This window comes from Ambystoma mexicanum, chromosome 5q (genome assembly GCF_040938575.1).
Source record: "Ambystoma mexicanum isolate Mex_15411 chromosome 5q, UKY_AmexF1_1, whole genome shotgun sequence".
Lineage (NCBI taxonomy): Eukaryota > Metazoa > Chordata > Amphibia > Caudata > Ambystomatidae > Ambystoma > Ambystoma mexicanum.
The window spans coordinates 982306023-982322200 of NC_090933.1; the positions used below are offsets into that span (position 1 = coordinate 982306023).

Genomic DNA, 16178 nt, shown 5'->3' on the forward strand with positions numbered 1-16178 from the left:
ATAGTAAACCCAGTAGCGGTCAAGTTGGACTTGCCCCTGCACATGAAGATACATCCGGTCTTCCACGTCTCTCTATTAAAACCCGTGCAACCTCAAACCCGACTAACTAAATCTCCAAAACCTATCCTAGTTGATGGAGAACTCGAGTTTGAAGTCAAAAGCATTCTGGACTCCAAGATCTCCAAATCTAAACTATTTTACCTAATTGACTGGAAAGGCTACGGCCCCCAAGAGAGATCCTGGGAACCTGCTGAATATGTCCACGCTCCTCGCCTAATCAAAAGATTTCACCGAACATTTCCTGACAAGCCAAAACCCCCGGAGGAGCCCGGTTTGGGAGGGGCCTTGAGGGGGGGTACTGTCATGATCTCTGCTTCCAAAAGGTCAGGTTTTTCCCAACTCCCTTGGAAGCAGATCCATAACCCAGGTTCCGAGTGCCAACCAGTCCCAATTGGGACCTTTTGGACCCAGTCCTGGCGCCAGTGGCACCAGGCTCATAAATATGCCCAGTCCCAGCGCTGGAAGCGCCGGGCTCATAATGCTTGGGTGGACTTACCTGCAGCAGACCATGCTGCTTACTTGCCTGCCAGTTGAGCCTCTGATCCTCTTCTGTTTGGAACTACTTTTCCTGTTGGGTGGGGCAGGAGCCACTCCCTAGATTCAGAACACTGGAACTCTTCTGGAAAGCAGGAACTCTTCTTACCTAGGCGTGGCTGTGGAAGGAGACACCTAAGCACTACAGGAGGCTATTTAAACCACACCCGATGGATGAATCTTGCTTTGCGTTATTCTGCATCCTCTGCAGCAGAACGCTTATCGTGTCTTCTGCATCTGATCCTGGGCCTAAGGAAAAAGGCTTACCATCCTGAATCCAGTCTTCAGCAACACCTATAAAGACAAGAAAGAACAGGTTAGCATTACGGTCTTCAGTGACAGCTCTTCACTTACCTGGTCCATCGGCTGTCACCAATGCCTCGCGCTGCATTCCGGCATCTGAAAGACAAAGGCTTACCTACTCTTCGTGCGCTCCGGAGGTCTTCACACTGCATTCCGGCATCTGAAAGACAAAAGCTTACGAACTCTTCGCACGCTCCGGAGGCCTTCGGCGCTGCATCCCGCATCTGAAAGACAAAACAAGGTGCGTTTAAAGACATTGGGGAACTTTAATACTCACGTGCCATTACTCCTTTCCACATCTAACCCAGTGGGTATTCCGGCACCCTGCAGCCGCTCCGAACTTGTACCTGCAAAATAAAAAGACAGTTAGAGCGCATCGTGAAGCAGGCAACAAGCGCTTACTTACGTGCTTCCAGGCGCTTCTATTCATCACACGGGCTCCATCTTCAACTCACTTCAGCCCGTCATCCGCCATCGCCGGAACCCTGCAAAACAAGAAACATCATTACTAAAGACTTTAAAGACATTAGAATTACTCGAAACTTATCGTTCGTGCAGTAAACGACGGACAGCAGTCCTCTGAAGTCAAGAGGCCTGCTCCCCTTATCCATTGAAGAAACTGGTTACAGCACCCTGCCCCGAGGCAGATGGAGAGCACGGCGTTCACTTACCTAAGGTGAGAGCGTTAACCTTTGGGGTTCTACAGGAGAAGAGAAAGGGAAAAAGAGAGAGACATTCAATAACCCAGTTCCTTAATCCCATATTTTCTATCTGCAGACATCTTACCCTTCGAGTCAGACATACAGTGCACAGAGGTCCAGCCCAAAGAGCCAGCCGTGTGTTACACATCACCTTTGAAGATACGGTATACGCCCAGTCAAGACCGGCGCCTCTACGGGAATCAGGTGAGCGTTACATAGAGAAAGGTGCCATAGAACCGGTACCTGTAGCGGACAGGAACAAGGGCTGGTACTCCCCCCTACTTTCTCATACCAAAGAAAGACGGAGGACTGAGACCCATCCTGGACTTACGAGAATTGAACAAGTTCCTCAGGAAGGACAAGTTCAAGATGTTAACTCTCTCTCAGATCCTTCAGGCCCTCCAGCTTCAGGACTGGTTGGTATCTCTGCACCTTCAGAATGCTTATTTCCATGTGCCTATCCATCCCAAGCACAGGAAGTACCTGAGGTTCGCAATTGGCAACTCTCATCAATTTTGAGTTCTGCCATTTGGGCTGACCTCCGCCCCGAGGGTCTTCACCAAGCTAATGTCGGTTGTGCCTGCAAGTCTAAGGAGGGAAGGGATTCACGTCTACCCCTACCTGGACGATTGGTTGATCAGAGCAATTTCTTCGGAACAAGCTCGGATCCAACTAGATTATGTCTGCCACTCCCTTCACAGGCTGGGCTTCTCCCTCAATTTAAAGAAGTCACAGATGATACCATCACAGAGACTCCAGTTCATTGGAGCAGTCCTGGACACGTCCCTGGGAAAAGCCTTGCCACCAGAGGAGAGGGCTCAAGATATTCTGCAGATGGTCACCAGGTTTCAAAATGCCCAACGTCTTCCAGCCAACGACTTTTTGAGGTTGCTAGGCCTCATGGCATCCTGCATATTCCTTGTGCCAGAGGCTCGCCTGAGAATGAGATCCCTTCAGTGGGCACTGAGGACTCAGTGGTCACAATTCTCAGGGAGGATGACAGATCTCCTCCGGATTCCGGACAAGGTAGCCCACGACCTTCAATGGTGGGCCTCTCCAGAGAACATCTTGAAAGGAGAACTGTTTTGGCAACCATGGCCGGAGATAACAGTAGTCACAGACGCCTCACTCATGGGGTGGGGAGCCCATGCCAACGACTTGACCATCAGCGGTCGTTGGTCTCCATCGGAGTCCAGACTACACATCAACCTGTTGGAGCTGAGAGCCATCAGACTGGCACTGAAGGCTTTTCTGCCGTCTGTACGGGGAGAAACGTCCTGATAATGACGGACAATACAGTGGCCATGCACTACCTCAACAAAAGAGGAGGCGTAGGGTCACTGCCACTGTGCAGAGAGGCGATGCAGCTCTGGTTTTGGGCAATTCAGGAAGGAATCTCTCTATCGGCAATTCACCTAGCCGGAGAGAAGAACTTGACAGCGGACGCTCTGAGCAGGCAGAACACAGTCTCCCACGAATGGGAGATAGCTCAGGAGGTCCTTCAAGAGATCTTCGCCCTTTGGGGAACCCCTCAAGTGGATCTGTTCGCCACCAGTATCAACAGGAAGTGCGACAGATTTTGCTCATGGGAATTTCCCCCGAGAGGAGCTCTAGGAGACGCGTTCGTAGTGGACTGGGAGTTCCCACTTCTGTACGCGTTTCCTCCGGTCCCTGTCATTCCTCAAATGATCAGGAGGTTGAGAAGGTTTCGGAAGACCATGATCCTAATTGCCCCGGATTGGGCCAGGAGAACGTGGTACCCGGACCTTCTGGACATGTCCATCTGTCCTCCAATTCATCTACCGTACAGAGAGGATCTTCTCTCGCAGAAGGGAGGTCAGGTTCTCCATCCAGCCATCAAGACCCTCAACCTTCACGCTTGGTATCTGAAAGGTTGAGGTACAAGGATTGGGACCTTCCAGATGACGTCATGGAGGTGTTGCTTTCGGCCTGAAGACCAGCAACTAAGACTCTATACCGCTGCCGTTGGAATAAATTTTGCAGCTGGTGCAGAGAAAAGAATATCAAACCCTTTTCATGTGGTACACCTGCGGTGTTATCCTACTTACTTTATTTGGCAAATTCGGGCCTTCAAATTGCCACTATTAAGGGCTATCTCGCAGCGCTATCGATCTTTAAGCGCACTGCAGAGGAGCCATCGTATTTCAAAATTCCATTGGTAATACAATAGCTGAAAGGTCTAACTAATGTTTACCCTCCAAGACCATTCCAAGTTCCCTTATGGGACTTAAATCTAGTTTTAAACTTCCTAAAGGGTGCTCCTTTTGAACCACTCCACTCTTGTTCATTGAAGTTTCTCACCCTCAAAACTGTTTTATTGGTAGCATTAACATCTGCTAGAAGGGTTAGCGAGATACAAGCCCTGTCTTGTAAACCTCCTCATACAACTTTTCACAAGGACAAAGTAGTGCTACAGGTGAAGCCTAACTTCCTCCCAAATGTAGTTTCGGAATTTCACATTACTCAGAAGATTACTCTACCTTCATACTATCCTCCTCCCCATCCGGGGAAAGAGGAAGAGAGACTACACAGGCTGGACCCAAAGCGAGCCTTGAGTTTTTATATCAGTAGACTTGCTAAAATTAGACAAGCAGACCAACTCTTTGTAGGTTACACAGGACATAAGTTAGGATTACCAATAACCAAACAAACCATCTCCAGATGGATTATTTTAGCCATTCTGGAATGCTACAAACTGGCAGGGAAAGAGCCCCCTCAAAATCTAAGGGCTCATTCGACCAGGGGTATCGCAGCATCCTCAGCTCTTCAAAGAGGGGTACCAATTAGAGACATATGTGCGGCTGCCACATGGTTGTCCGCACATACCTTTACCAAGAGACTAGATTTGGCAAAGCTGTGTTACACTCTGTTCGTTCTTAAAGGGTAATATGGCATCTCTTACTCCCGCCTCCAATCGCATACGACTGCTATGGGAGTCTATCATAGACAAGGAATACGTCGGAGGACACAAACCCTTCGAAGAACAAGTTACTTCTTACCTTGTAACGTTCTTTCGATGGGATGTTCCTCCGACGTATTCCTTATCGCCCCTCCCATCCATCCCCGCAGTAACATTTCCCTTGTGGTTGCAGTTTACACTCCTTCAAGGGTAGTAACCATTCATACAATAACTACTTTACTCTACAAAACGGAACTGAGAAACGGACGCTGCGCGTGGCCATTTATAGGCATGATGACATCGATACGGAGGCCGTAGAGGAGCACCTACTCGACGGACGTCGACGCACAGCGCCCTCTACTGGGAAAAAGTTTTTCCGAGGCCAGCAAGCTGGAGATACAAATATCATAGATAAGGAATACATCGGAGGAACATCCCATCGAAAGAACGTTACAAGGTAAGAAGTAACTTGTTCATCTTCTTTATAACATCACCCTGTCCACGTCAGATTGCACTTGGCGCTCGTTCATGATGCCCACAGGTGCGTTCTGACGTCCTTTTATTTGGCATCCTTCCACACTTTCAGTGCAAGGGTACATTCTATATGGCTGTCTGAGTGCATAATTCTCTCATGGTACAACGTGCTTTCATCAACAGACTTTTTTTTACAAATAGTTTTCAACGAAAAAACTCTGAAAAAATATAGGGGGTGCATATAAGGGGGTGGGGGGGTCGGGAGACAGAAATGGAGAAAAAAACAATAGAGGATGAGGGCTTAAGGGGGAAACCCCCACCCAAAAATATTTGTAAAAAAATCAGTCGTAATGACAATAGAACAGTCTCTCATACACTCAATGTGATATGGGGAACAATACATTGTGGTACCATTTACTGCTCTTCTCCTGCTGTTACAGTCTGACGGTGGTGAGGGGGCGGGAACTAGTGACAACGCGTCTACCTGCTCCTCTACAGTGCTAAGACAACTCTTTGCTACTGTTCCTTCACACAGCCCACCATCATCTCCTGGTACGGCTCACTAGTCTATGCACAGCATGTGATTCTAAGCAGATTGACCAGCATAAGAAGACATACATTACTCACTGTAATCGTATTTCGGATGATTGTATTTGCTTAGTTTCACATTCGCCTACCCTTCCTCCCCGCTTGGTGTAGAAAGCACATAGACATCTTGCACCTTCTTTCTTCTGTACTCACTCACGCTTTTGTAAGGCTCCCTCACGACAGAATAAAAACAACGAGTGGGACCTCGACGCGTGAAGGATTTTGGGTACACTACACATCACGTTCGGGATGGCCCATGTCGACGTCCCTTTTCGATCTTCGATGCAATACTCTGATTAGTACTAGTTGTTGGACTATATGCACAGCATGTGAATCTAAGCAGATACAATTGTCAGAAATACGATTACTATGAGTAATGTATATCATATATTAGCACTTTCATTCCTGTAATGGGATATTTTTAGAGCTGGTTACTTGCACAACAATTCTGTTGCTTCACATCTAGACCCATTTTAACAATTTAAAAGGGAAATTAATTCCTCCCTGTTATGTTCCTTTGGGCACCTGTTGACCTGCAATGCATGATTAACAAGTTAAAGACCAAGAGACCGTTTTTCCCATTTTTTAAATAAATAACACAAAAAGTAAACATTGTAAATTCTGTCTGTATTTGTGTAAAAATCAGTAAAAATGGAAATTGTGGAGCCATTATAAGAAAGCACAAAAGTTTCCCTGTTAGAGACAGAGCCGCTACCTATCCTAGCTATTCAAGAGGACCGGAGCTGGATGCTCATGTTCCACCATCGAAAGTCAGGTCCAGGTAGCTGCACAAGTGGACTTTGTGCCCTTAGAAATTAATGGTGGACAGGGGGGCTTTAAAACAGGGATGCACCTAGACCCCTCAAAATGTTATCAAGAACATCAACCACTGCAGGTTATTGTGAGCAGATGGTGATAAATACTGATGGCCTCGTTAAAGTCCCAGTGGTCACCTTTTGCAAATGGATCACCACCTGGCTGAAGCTGCAGAAAGGACACTGCAACAGCTCCCACAATGTTGAATTGACCGCATTACACCTTCAATTGCGCGTAGTAGCTGGGCAGCCCTGCACTGGGTCAACAGTTAGGAAGAAATAAGAAGGTGCTCCCTTTTATAACAAAGAGCAGCACCAGAAGTGCAATGAGGATCCAGTCTGACAACAAGAATATCTGTGAAGTGTCAAGCCTGAGGGCTAAAAGAGGTTCAGGCAGTGTGCAGAGTTCCTTCTTCACAGAATGAATCGAGAGGACGAGGACAGCAGAGTGGGATTCCAGACTCGTTAGGCTCACTAGTCTACAAGGTGAGGTATCACACGCTGGTCTCCCCTGTCAATGAAAAGCAGAGCTTTGCCTTTCTGGTAAATGGCGTGGAGAATGGTGGCTTCAGCCAGCAGTAGTCCTCCGTTGTCCTTTGGTCTCTTCTTCTTTGGAATATTTTCTCCAATGGTCGCATGGCTATTGGCTTCAGAACCTCTCCCAATATGTGAAATCCTCGGATGGGGTTGACCCTCAGCCCACCAATAAATGGACCTGCACCATTCAAAGGAGATGACTCTCCAAACCCTGACCTACCCAGTTCCAGCAACTTTACATGCCAAATGCATTTCCCAGGCTTCTTGCAAGAATCCTGCAAGAATGAAGGACTATATATGGTCCTTTCCAACCCTTGCTGGGAGGTCCAAGGCCAAAAAAAGAGAACAAAATCTTGGCTTAATACAGGGTGGCCATTTTATTAAACCACAATTTTTAAGTAAAATGGCTACCTGCAGGTAAAAAAACATGATGGCATGGTAGTGCACCTAAAGAATGGTTGAGATGCCACTGCCACTAGCCTGCCAGTACTGTACTGGCACGTCTGACAAATAGACTACATAGTAAGAGGAACAATGTTTCTCTTCAGTACTCTCCATATGAAAGATGGTACTGCTACTCAAAAAAGATTTTAATAGGAGACAGAAGTTCTCCTGCACTGGTAGCATAAGGACAGACACCCACCCCCCCCCACACTCCCAACACGTAATTTAAGCCATAGAGTGAAGTTTAAAAAGACCTCACTCCAAAGATCAGTCCAGGATCACACCCACCATCTGCAGATATGCAGGAGATTGCATCGAAGTTGATGGAAAAGCTGTAAAATAATACCTATTAACAATCCTGACATCCAGGTTTTCCTCCTTGGTGGTTAACTGTCCCTAAAGTGGAGAACATTGCTCTATAATTTATAAATACTCAGATGGGCATTCTGGATTTTGGTGTTTTACAAAAGAACATGACACTGGTACAAATCATGGACTTAAAAATAGTAACAACACACAATCAGAATCTTATAATTAAACAACAGAAGGTTTGTGAAATGTTTTCAATGTCTGACAACATAGTAAAAATATAATTTTATTTGACATACATCAGTTACATAATTGGGAAGTGGGAAGTGTTAGCTGTTTTTTTCACAGGCCTCTGGTGAGGGCTGTACAACCACTAACCATAAGGTCGGGAAAGTGCAACCAGCTCAAGAAGGAAGACAAGCTTAATTCAAGGGACAGGAAGTAGGCAGACACAAAGGTACAATTAGTCCACACACTTATCTGTCGAAAGAACACCAAACTAATGTACAGTAACATATTCACCTTTATTTGATTGCACATATGTAAATCTCCACCAGTTAAATAAGTACTTTATTAAACAAAACGCACATTAAAACGATCTAATGTACTATAAATAAAAGCAAATTTCATCAATATACATATACATAGCACTCCTAGCTGTATTATAGTTCCACTACCTAGCGATTGGCACTTTACATATAAAGACAAGCGGTCAGAAGGGAATCGGACATTAAAACACATTTAGGTCATCACAGCATCTCAGTGCCAACACAAACTCACTCCCAGTATTTCTGGACTTCGTGAACATAGTATTTGGAAAATATAAATACACACATCACAGTAAATGAAGGTCCTAGAGGTGGGAAAACATTACTAAACCACAGTCAGAGAACACAAAAAGACATACGTTTATACGGAGAGTAGCAAGGTATTAGACTTTAGGAAAAAATATTGTGTCACCGGAATTGGTTAAAAATATCAGGCATTCACTTTATCAGAAGTGGAATACCTAACTTTAAAATACCTTAGAATCACCAGTGCAATATACAGTGCTAACCTTTGGCTTAAACTGGATGCAGGAATTATATCCAAGGGCAGGTATGTACACCTTAGGTCACTTTGCTCAGAGTTTCAGATAAGTTAATGCTTCCATAGAAATAAACAAAACAAAGTCGGTAGGCAATATGGGTGAGTGGAGAAAGTGCAGACAAGTCCAACTTCTACTCCACAGGTTCGGATTTGGCGGCAGAGCAGCACAAAATGAAGGGTTTCAGAGGTCTGTTTGAAAGCCACAGTGGAATCCAGTGTAGAAGTGCATTTGAGACCTGCCTGTGAATGATCTCAACCCCAGACCACAAGGACTCCTGAGGGTAAGTGGCGTGAATAACCCACCACCCTAAGGTCCAGAGTTATGTACTCTGTGTTTGTTAAAAAAAAGTCAGTGCCAGAAAGGAGAAACAAGCCAGTAAACAAAAGGCTTCTTTCTTAGGTGTAGTTCATAGGATGTGAGTTCCCTGGGACTTGAATCCTGGGCCAACCGTGACACCCAGCGATGGAAAAGAATAACAAATGGCCTTCCTAGAAGTGAGCCACAGCAAGGAATATTCCAAAAAGGCAGGAGAACACAGCAAAACAGGTTTGAGCGACTAGAAGGACAATGGAGGGCTACCTAGCCGCACAAAACAGTCCCAAGTAAACACTACAGTGGGTCGACCAAAATGGTCCTGAAGAGCAGAAGAGGTGTTCTGTTGAGTGTCTTAACCTTTCAGGTGACCGCAGTGACCAGCACCAAGATGGTACAACCACAGTGGGAAGCTGGCGGTAAAACAGCATGGAGACTATTCCAGCACGGAGAGCCTCTCCTAGTGCCAGCAAGAGGATAGAAGAGGCAGAGCAAGGACTTCCTTGAGCCAAAAACCCAATCTGAGATCGGCACAGGACACAGAATCTAGCCGTTATTTCCAGATCTGGTCCTTAACATGCACCTATGTAAGGAGATTGGTGGGAAATCTCCATTGGGTAATTAACCGGGCTCCTTCTGAAAATGCCAGTAAAGTTCGGAGCTTAGGTACTGGGTTTCTTCATATACACCACCACTCACAGACGGCTAATGACAAACGGTTAGTTGACCAGCTGATCTGGCCCCTAAATCTGCCACTCAACACAACATCCACACAGAATAGGATATGGACAGCCTAGGGGCAAAGTCTGTTCTAAACCAGTCCAAACCAATATGGAAGATGCCTCACTGAGCTCACAGAGACCATGTGCGCACAACAGCCATTGTATGCCTGCCTCGTGGTTCCCCATTAACAAAGCAAGCCCCTAAAATAAGTGACCAAGAGTAGAACTTAAGCAAATACATTGGTACCCCATTGGCTCCCAAAAAGGTTCATTGATCAACCAATGTGATAAATCTGCTGAAACCCTTGAGGCCAAAACGAAATAAGATGCCACCATGCTACATCCTTAAACCAATGTAGGGTGGTAAATCTATCTAGAGCAGAAATGGGGTGCTCAGCACCCCTCCACCTGGGACAATGTGGGCGACCCAGGGCTGTATTCTCTAAATAAGAGAAAAGGGTTGCAGTGGCATGGTTTAGAAGTCCCACTGATCACTGAAAATAGGTAAATTATCCAAAAATAAGGAAGGGGGGGGGGGGGGCAAAAAGACAAGGGGACCCTAAAAAGGGCCTAGAGAATCCCCCAAAATACAATTCTGTCTTAACATGAAGTAGGTTTAATCCTTTAAAGATTGTGCTGTTGTTGAATCACTAGTGCTCAATAATTGTAATTTTTTTCCAGCATTGATACATTTAAAAAAATATATATTTGTATTGTCTTTACTAGGTTAAATATACCCAAGGCGGACTTGAAAATCTCGAACTGTCAAGAAAGTACTTTGCCCAGGCATTGAAATTAAATAATCGAAACATGAGAGCTTTGTTTGGGCTTTATATGGTAAGTTCTTAAATTTGAACATTTTAGTTTTTAAACTTTATCTTTTTCTAAACACACATACATGAAGAAAATATGTATGCAGTTCTATCATTGGTCTTGGGTACGTGTTTAGAAGTTCTTACATTCCTGGGTTTCTTTATATGTGAAAATTAGAAAATAGTTACTTTATTGTAGAGAATAGCACAGGGGCAACCTGCTGGTCTTGGAAGCAAGACCACACAGAGCAACAGAGGTTCGAATCCCAGATCCACACTTAGAAACCGAACTCGGGTATGGCATTAGGGGTTTATAGTCATTCCATCGACAGTCTAAGCATCTAATTCCATACCATCTAAAAAATAAAAAGCATCAAATGCATTTTCTTTTCATTTTCTTTTTTTTTTATGGGGGGGTTAATCCCAACCTCCTTTTTTTCACCTTTAAACCCCATTGCTATTAAACTAAACTCTTTACCATCTAAAAAAATGCATTGGATGCTTTTTTTTGTTTTAGATGGTTTGGCCGTCGATGCTTTTGTTGTCAATGCAATGACCGGATACCGGCATTAGGCGCTTTATAATTTTTTTAATAAAATACATTAAAAATACTTTTCTATTGTTGATTTGAACACAGAAATTGTGCCAGCCAATTGCACCAATGATGCTACTCGGCCATTTGGTACAAAATAACTAGGCAATACATTTGAATGTGTTTTGTGGCTTTTTTTGTTGTTCCTTTTGGTTTATACCATTATTCTACATTCTAGTCTGCAAGTCATATCGCATCAAATCCTAAAGCCAGTGCAAAGATGAAAAAAGACAACATTAGGTATGCTGCGTGGGCTGCGAGCCAAATCAATAGAGCTTACCAGGTTAGTATTTTGCTAAAATGCATTGATGTATTTGATGTTAATTAAAAGTTAAATATGAGTATTTGGATAATACTTTCATGTATGTGATAAAACATAGACAAATCATCTCCATTGGCGGCATCCTTTAACATACCTTAGGGTTCATTGTCTTGTTCATCTGTCTCCACCTCATCCCCACCTCTCCTTACCCTATCTTTGGCAATGATCTCTCTTGCGTCACACATACTATTGGGTTATCCCTTGAACCGCAATCGGAACATAGTACTTTTAAAAGAAGAGCAGGAATACCCATGTTTTTTTTCTACTTCTCATACACAGTTCTACCCAAGACATCATAGCTGCAGATGTTAGTCCATAGGCTTTCCTCCACCATCGCTCAATTGCTATACTCACAACTTAGTAATCGCTCTCATAGCCTGACACCACAAATCATTGCATCCTCCAAACAGTGCTGTAATTAAACACCAACAAAACTCCATCCGCCTATGTTGCACGATTAAATCTCTTCATTCCTTGCTGCTCTTGGGTGAGCTTAAAACGTTAAGAGCTTCCTTGACATGCTGTTTATGGACATCATTTGCATATAAATACGATGCTTGTGTGTACAAGCCCCCCGGGCAAAGCGTAGCAACCAATCGGGTTGCTCCAAGCCCGGGCTAAATGTATCGATCCTAGCTGTGGTTTGGAACAAGCTGCATGCTAGTCACAGCTGCACGTCCTTCCCCTTCCCACCCACTCCCCTGACCAGCTCTCGTTCACCCTCTCCTCTGCTCCTCAGCCGCCATGGAAGATGGGCTACACAGAGAGCCCACGCTTCAATTTCCATGGCAGCCATGATGGGTGAATATTTGTTTCACTGAAGGGATCCTGTCGCAATCCATTTTTTTAAACAAATATATTGCTATCAGCACCCAGCTTTTATATCTGGTGTGCTAATGGCAGTAATTATTGAGGCCTCTGATTTCTTTGGCCAGTAATGACGCTGGGGACCGGAGTGAAGGGCCTTGCTCTGCTTGGGCCCATAACTTGGGCTATGGGCTGTTATTAGCCTGTGAAGTCCTCAGGCCTGGTGAGTTTTGCTATATTGTATAATGCAATGCTTACCAACGGCACATCAAGATGCAGTGCCTTGGATACCTTTTGACTTTGCAGAATTTAGTTGCCTGTAATACCTTTGGCATACATAGCATTTGATGAAGTAAGAACAAAGAGGTTTATGAAACGCATAACACTCTGTTACCAATTGTGAGGTGCTACCTAAAAAAGCATGAACACTTATTTGGCACCAACTGTGGTGTAAAAGTAAAGAGGAAAGATGTTATTTAGATTAAATTGCTTAAATGCTTCTTTTGCCCTATTGCAGATCATTTTAGTTAGGGCACCAGATAGGATTTTGAAATGGAAGTATTTTGGTTGTATTACTATATTTTTGTTGTTTGGCAGCAACATTATTTTTAGGGAATGCCTATTCTCAGTAGGGGCATTTCTTACATGAGAATATATTTTGTCTCTAAAACAGACACCTTTTTATAATCCATGCTCCTTCACACCTAGTAATTCATGGATATTGAAACTGAATGTGTACCTTGGTGCTATTTCCTGTGGCTGTGCTCTGCAGGTACCACTGTTCCTAATATAGTCATCAAGCTGTGTGGTTGAAAGCTGGAAGGCAGATTTATCGCTTTGGTTGGAGTATTTTTTTCTCACTATTTTTTTGGGTGTTTGTGCCTATTTTATGGAGAAAATGTTTCTAGAGCTGCTTATCTGTAGGGATGATTCTTGTACAATCTCAGAACTTGGTGTGCATGCAAATATGTATCCTTCCAAGGCAACTCATTTTAACGTGATACCAATATTAGTTGATCTTACATATATGAACCATGAGCACAAGCTAAATCTACTCAACATACCCAACACGATTAACTGACTTTCTGTAGTCAAACTCATGGTGCGTCCCCCCTGGTGGGGTGTGGAACCATGCTTGGAGGTGGGAGGGGGCGGTCACCATTCCCACAGCTAGTAGAACAATTAAATGCTGATATGCGTTTATCGACAGTGGCACGGAAAGTGCTGCCTTTCATTCAGCTTTTCAGTAAACTGCCACTTGAAAGAAGTAAACACAGCATGACTCTTCCATCCTGTGCTAACTTCTTGAAAGGAACATCTGACAAAGGCAGAATGCCAAGTCTGCGCTTGCCGCAAAACAGCCGCATTGGCAGTATTATGGCAAGCGCTGCCTTTGCATTCTGCCTTTCAATAAGATGCTATTTTCAAGAAGTAAACTCGGCAGGGACTTTTCTATGCTGTGTTGGCTTCTTGAAAGGAGCACCTGATTGAAAGGCAGACTGCAAAGATAGTGCTTGACACAACACAGGCCCTTTGGCTGTGTTGTGACAAGCACAGGCTTAGCATTATGCCTTTCAGTATGGTGCTACCTTCATGGATGAGCGGGTGAACTGAAATGAGAAAGGAAGAGAAAGAAGAAGGACAGCAGAGGAGACAGACATAGGAGGGAGATGTTTAGACAGAATAGGAATAGGAGTTCGACAGAATTGATGAGGGAGGGAGACAGAGCTGGAATGAAGGAGGGAGATGGAGTGAAGGAGGGAGATGGAGCGAAGGAGGGAGATGGAGCAGGAGGGAAGGAGGGAGATGGAGCAGAAGGGAAGGAGGGAGATGGAGCAGGAGAGAAGGAGGGAGATGGAGCAGGAGAGAAGGAGGGAGATGGAGCAGGAGAGAAGGAGTGAGATGGAGCAGGAGAGAAGGAGGGAGACGGAGCAGGAGGGAAGGCGGGAGACGGGGCAGGAGGGAGATGGGGCAGGAGGGAAGGAGGGAGATGGGGCAGGAGGGAGGGAAGGAGGGAGATGGGGCAGGAGGGAGGGAAGGAGGGAGATGGGGCAAGAGGGAAGGAGGGAGAATGGGCAGGAGGGAAGGAATGAGATGGGGCAGGAGGGAACCAGGGAGATGGCGAAGGAGGGAGATGGGGCAGGAGGGAAGGAGGGAGATGGAGCAGGAGGGAAGGAGGGAGATGGAGCCGGAGGGAAGGAGGGAGAGGGAGCAGGAGGGAAGGAGGGAGAGGGAGCAGGAGGGAAGGAGGGAGAGGGAGCAGGAGGGAAGGAGGGAGAGGGAGCAGGAGGGAAAGGGGGAGGGAGCAGGAGTGAAGGAGGGTGAGGGAGCAGGAGTGAAGGAGGGTGAGGGAGCGGGAGTGAAGGAGGGTGAGGGAGCGGGAGTGAAGGAGGGTGACTGAGCGAGGGTGAAGGAGGGTGACTGAGCGGGGGTGAAGGAGGGTGACTGAGCGGAGATGGAGCAGGAGGGTGACGGAGCAGGAGGGTGACGGAGCAGGAGGGTGACGGAGCAGGAGGGTGACGGAGCAGTAGTGAAGGAGGGGAGGGAGCAGGAGTGGAGGGAGATGCAGCAGGAGTGAAGGGGGAGACGCAGCAGGAGTGGACGAGGGAGACGAGGGAAAGGAAATAATACAGATTGAGGAGGAAAGACTATGAGAAAGAGAGATGACGTGAGAGAGATGACGCAAAGGGTTTGTTATAGGGCAGAAGATTGAAAGATGAGAGAATATGGAAATCATAACCTAAGATGGAACAGTCAGAGAAGAGACAGAACCAGACAGTACCAGAAAAGAGACCAGCAGAATAGGAGAGAAACAAAGAGACAGAAAGCAATGGGAACAATAGAGAATGTAGGGAGCTGAGAGGAAAAGCAAAAACTGCAGGAGGGAGAGAAAAAGAAGATACAAATCAAGAATGAAATGAAGACAAGAGACGGATTGACCGGTTTAGTTGTTGCACAAAGGAAGATGCTTGCAGAGGCAAAACAGATGGCCAGAAGCAACATTTCACATATTATGTGCCATACCCATACATTTTAAAGGTGATTGTGGATGGAGTATGGAATTATGAGAAAGCAAAACAATTTTTAGTGGAAGTATCACCTAAAAATGTCGTATTCAAAATCTCGGGATCAAAACACTAATGAGGTGATTTGTCACCATTATAATGTATCATAGTCGTCATTTCGGATTTTGGATAAATACTTTATTATTTTCGTCAATGTAATCCTTCAACTTCCATTCTATGTCCCATTGGATTTAATCAGTTAAAATGGCACTGGAGATATGATATGGCATTTATAACACGCCTGTACACAAGTGTTTCTAGGCGTGGCAAGACAAGGAGTGGGAAACGAGGGAGGACAAAATAAAAATGTTACTAGGCCTTGTGTTATTCAAATTGCGCAAGTGCAGGGAAGAGGAGAGGGGAAGGAGGAAGTGCAGTTAACTCACAAGTGCAGCCAGCGGTGGCTCATAAGTACAGAGAGAAGGGACTGTAGGGTTGCAGATACAGACCCTTAAGTGCTGAGGAGCCAGAAGACAGTGCGAGGGCAACTTGACATGCAGGAGCCTGGGCACGATTTCATAGGGTGACCAGTGCGTGGATCAGTCAGGTGCATCAGCAGGGGAGAGAGAAAGCGGAAGCGAAAAGCAAAGTCTTCTGGAACCGGAGGTGGCTCTGCTCCCTTTGAGAGAGGCTGTTCCAGAGGGAGGCCCCAGCCGATAAGATAGATCTGCCCCCAACTCTCTGCTTGGAGAAGTGTCTGACCCTCAAATTTGGAGGTTGATGAGCGGAGAGCTTGAGAAGGATGATGTTTGGTAAAAGGAATAAAGGTTG

General features: G+C 45.4%; 1 protein-coding gene across 1 annotated transcript in view; it reads left to right on the forward strand.

Moving 5' to 3' along the window:
• Window positions 1–16178, forward strand: part of EMC2 (ER membrane protein complex subunit 2) — a 376010-nt gene that overhangs the window by 233122 nt on the left and 126710 nt on the right. Inside the window, exons 9-10 of the mRNA XM_069621506.1 lie at window positions 10536–10646; window positions 11392–11496. Of these exons, the coding sequence (XP_069477607.1) occupies window positions 10536–10646; window positions 11392–11496 (216 nt within the window). The remainder of the gene's footprint in view (window positions 1–10535; window positions 10647–11391; window positions 11497–16178) is intronic.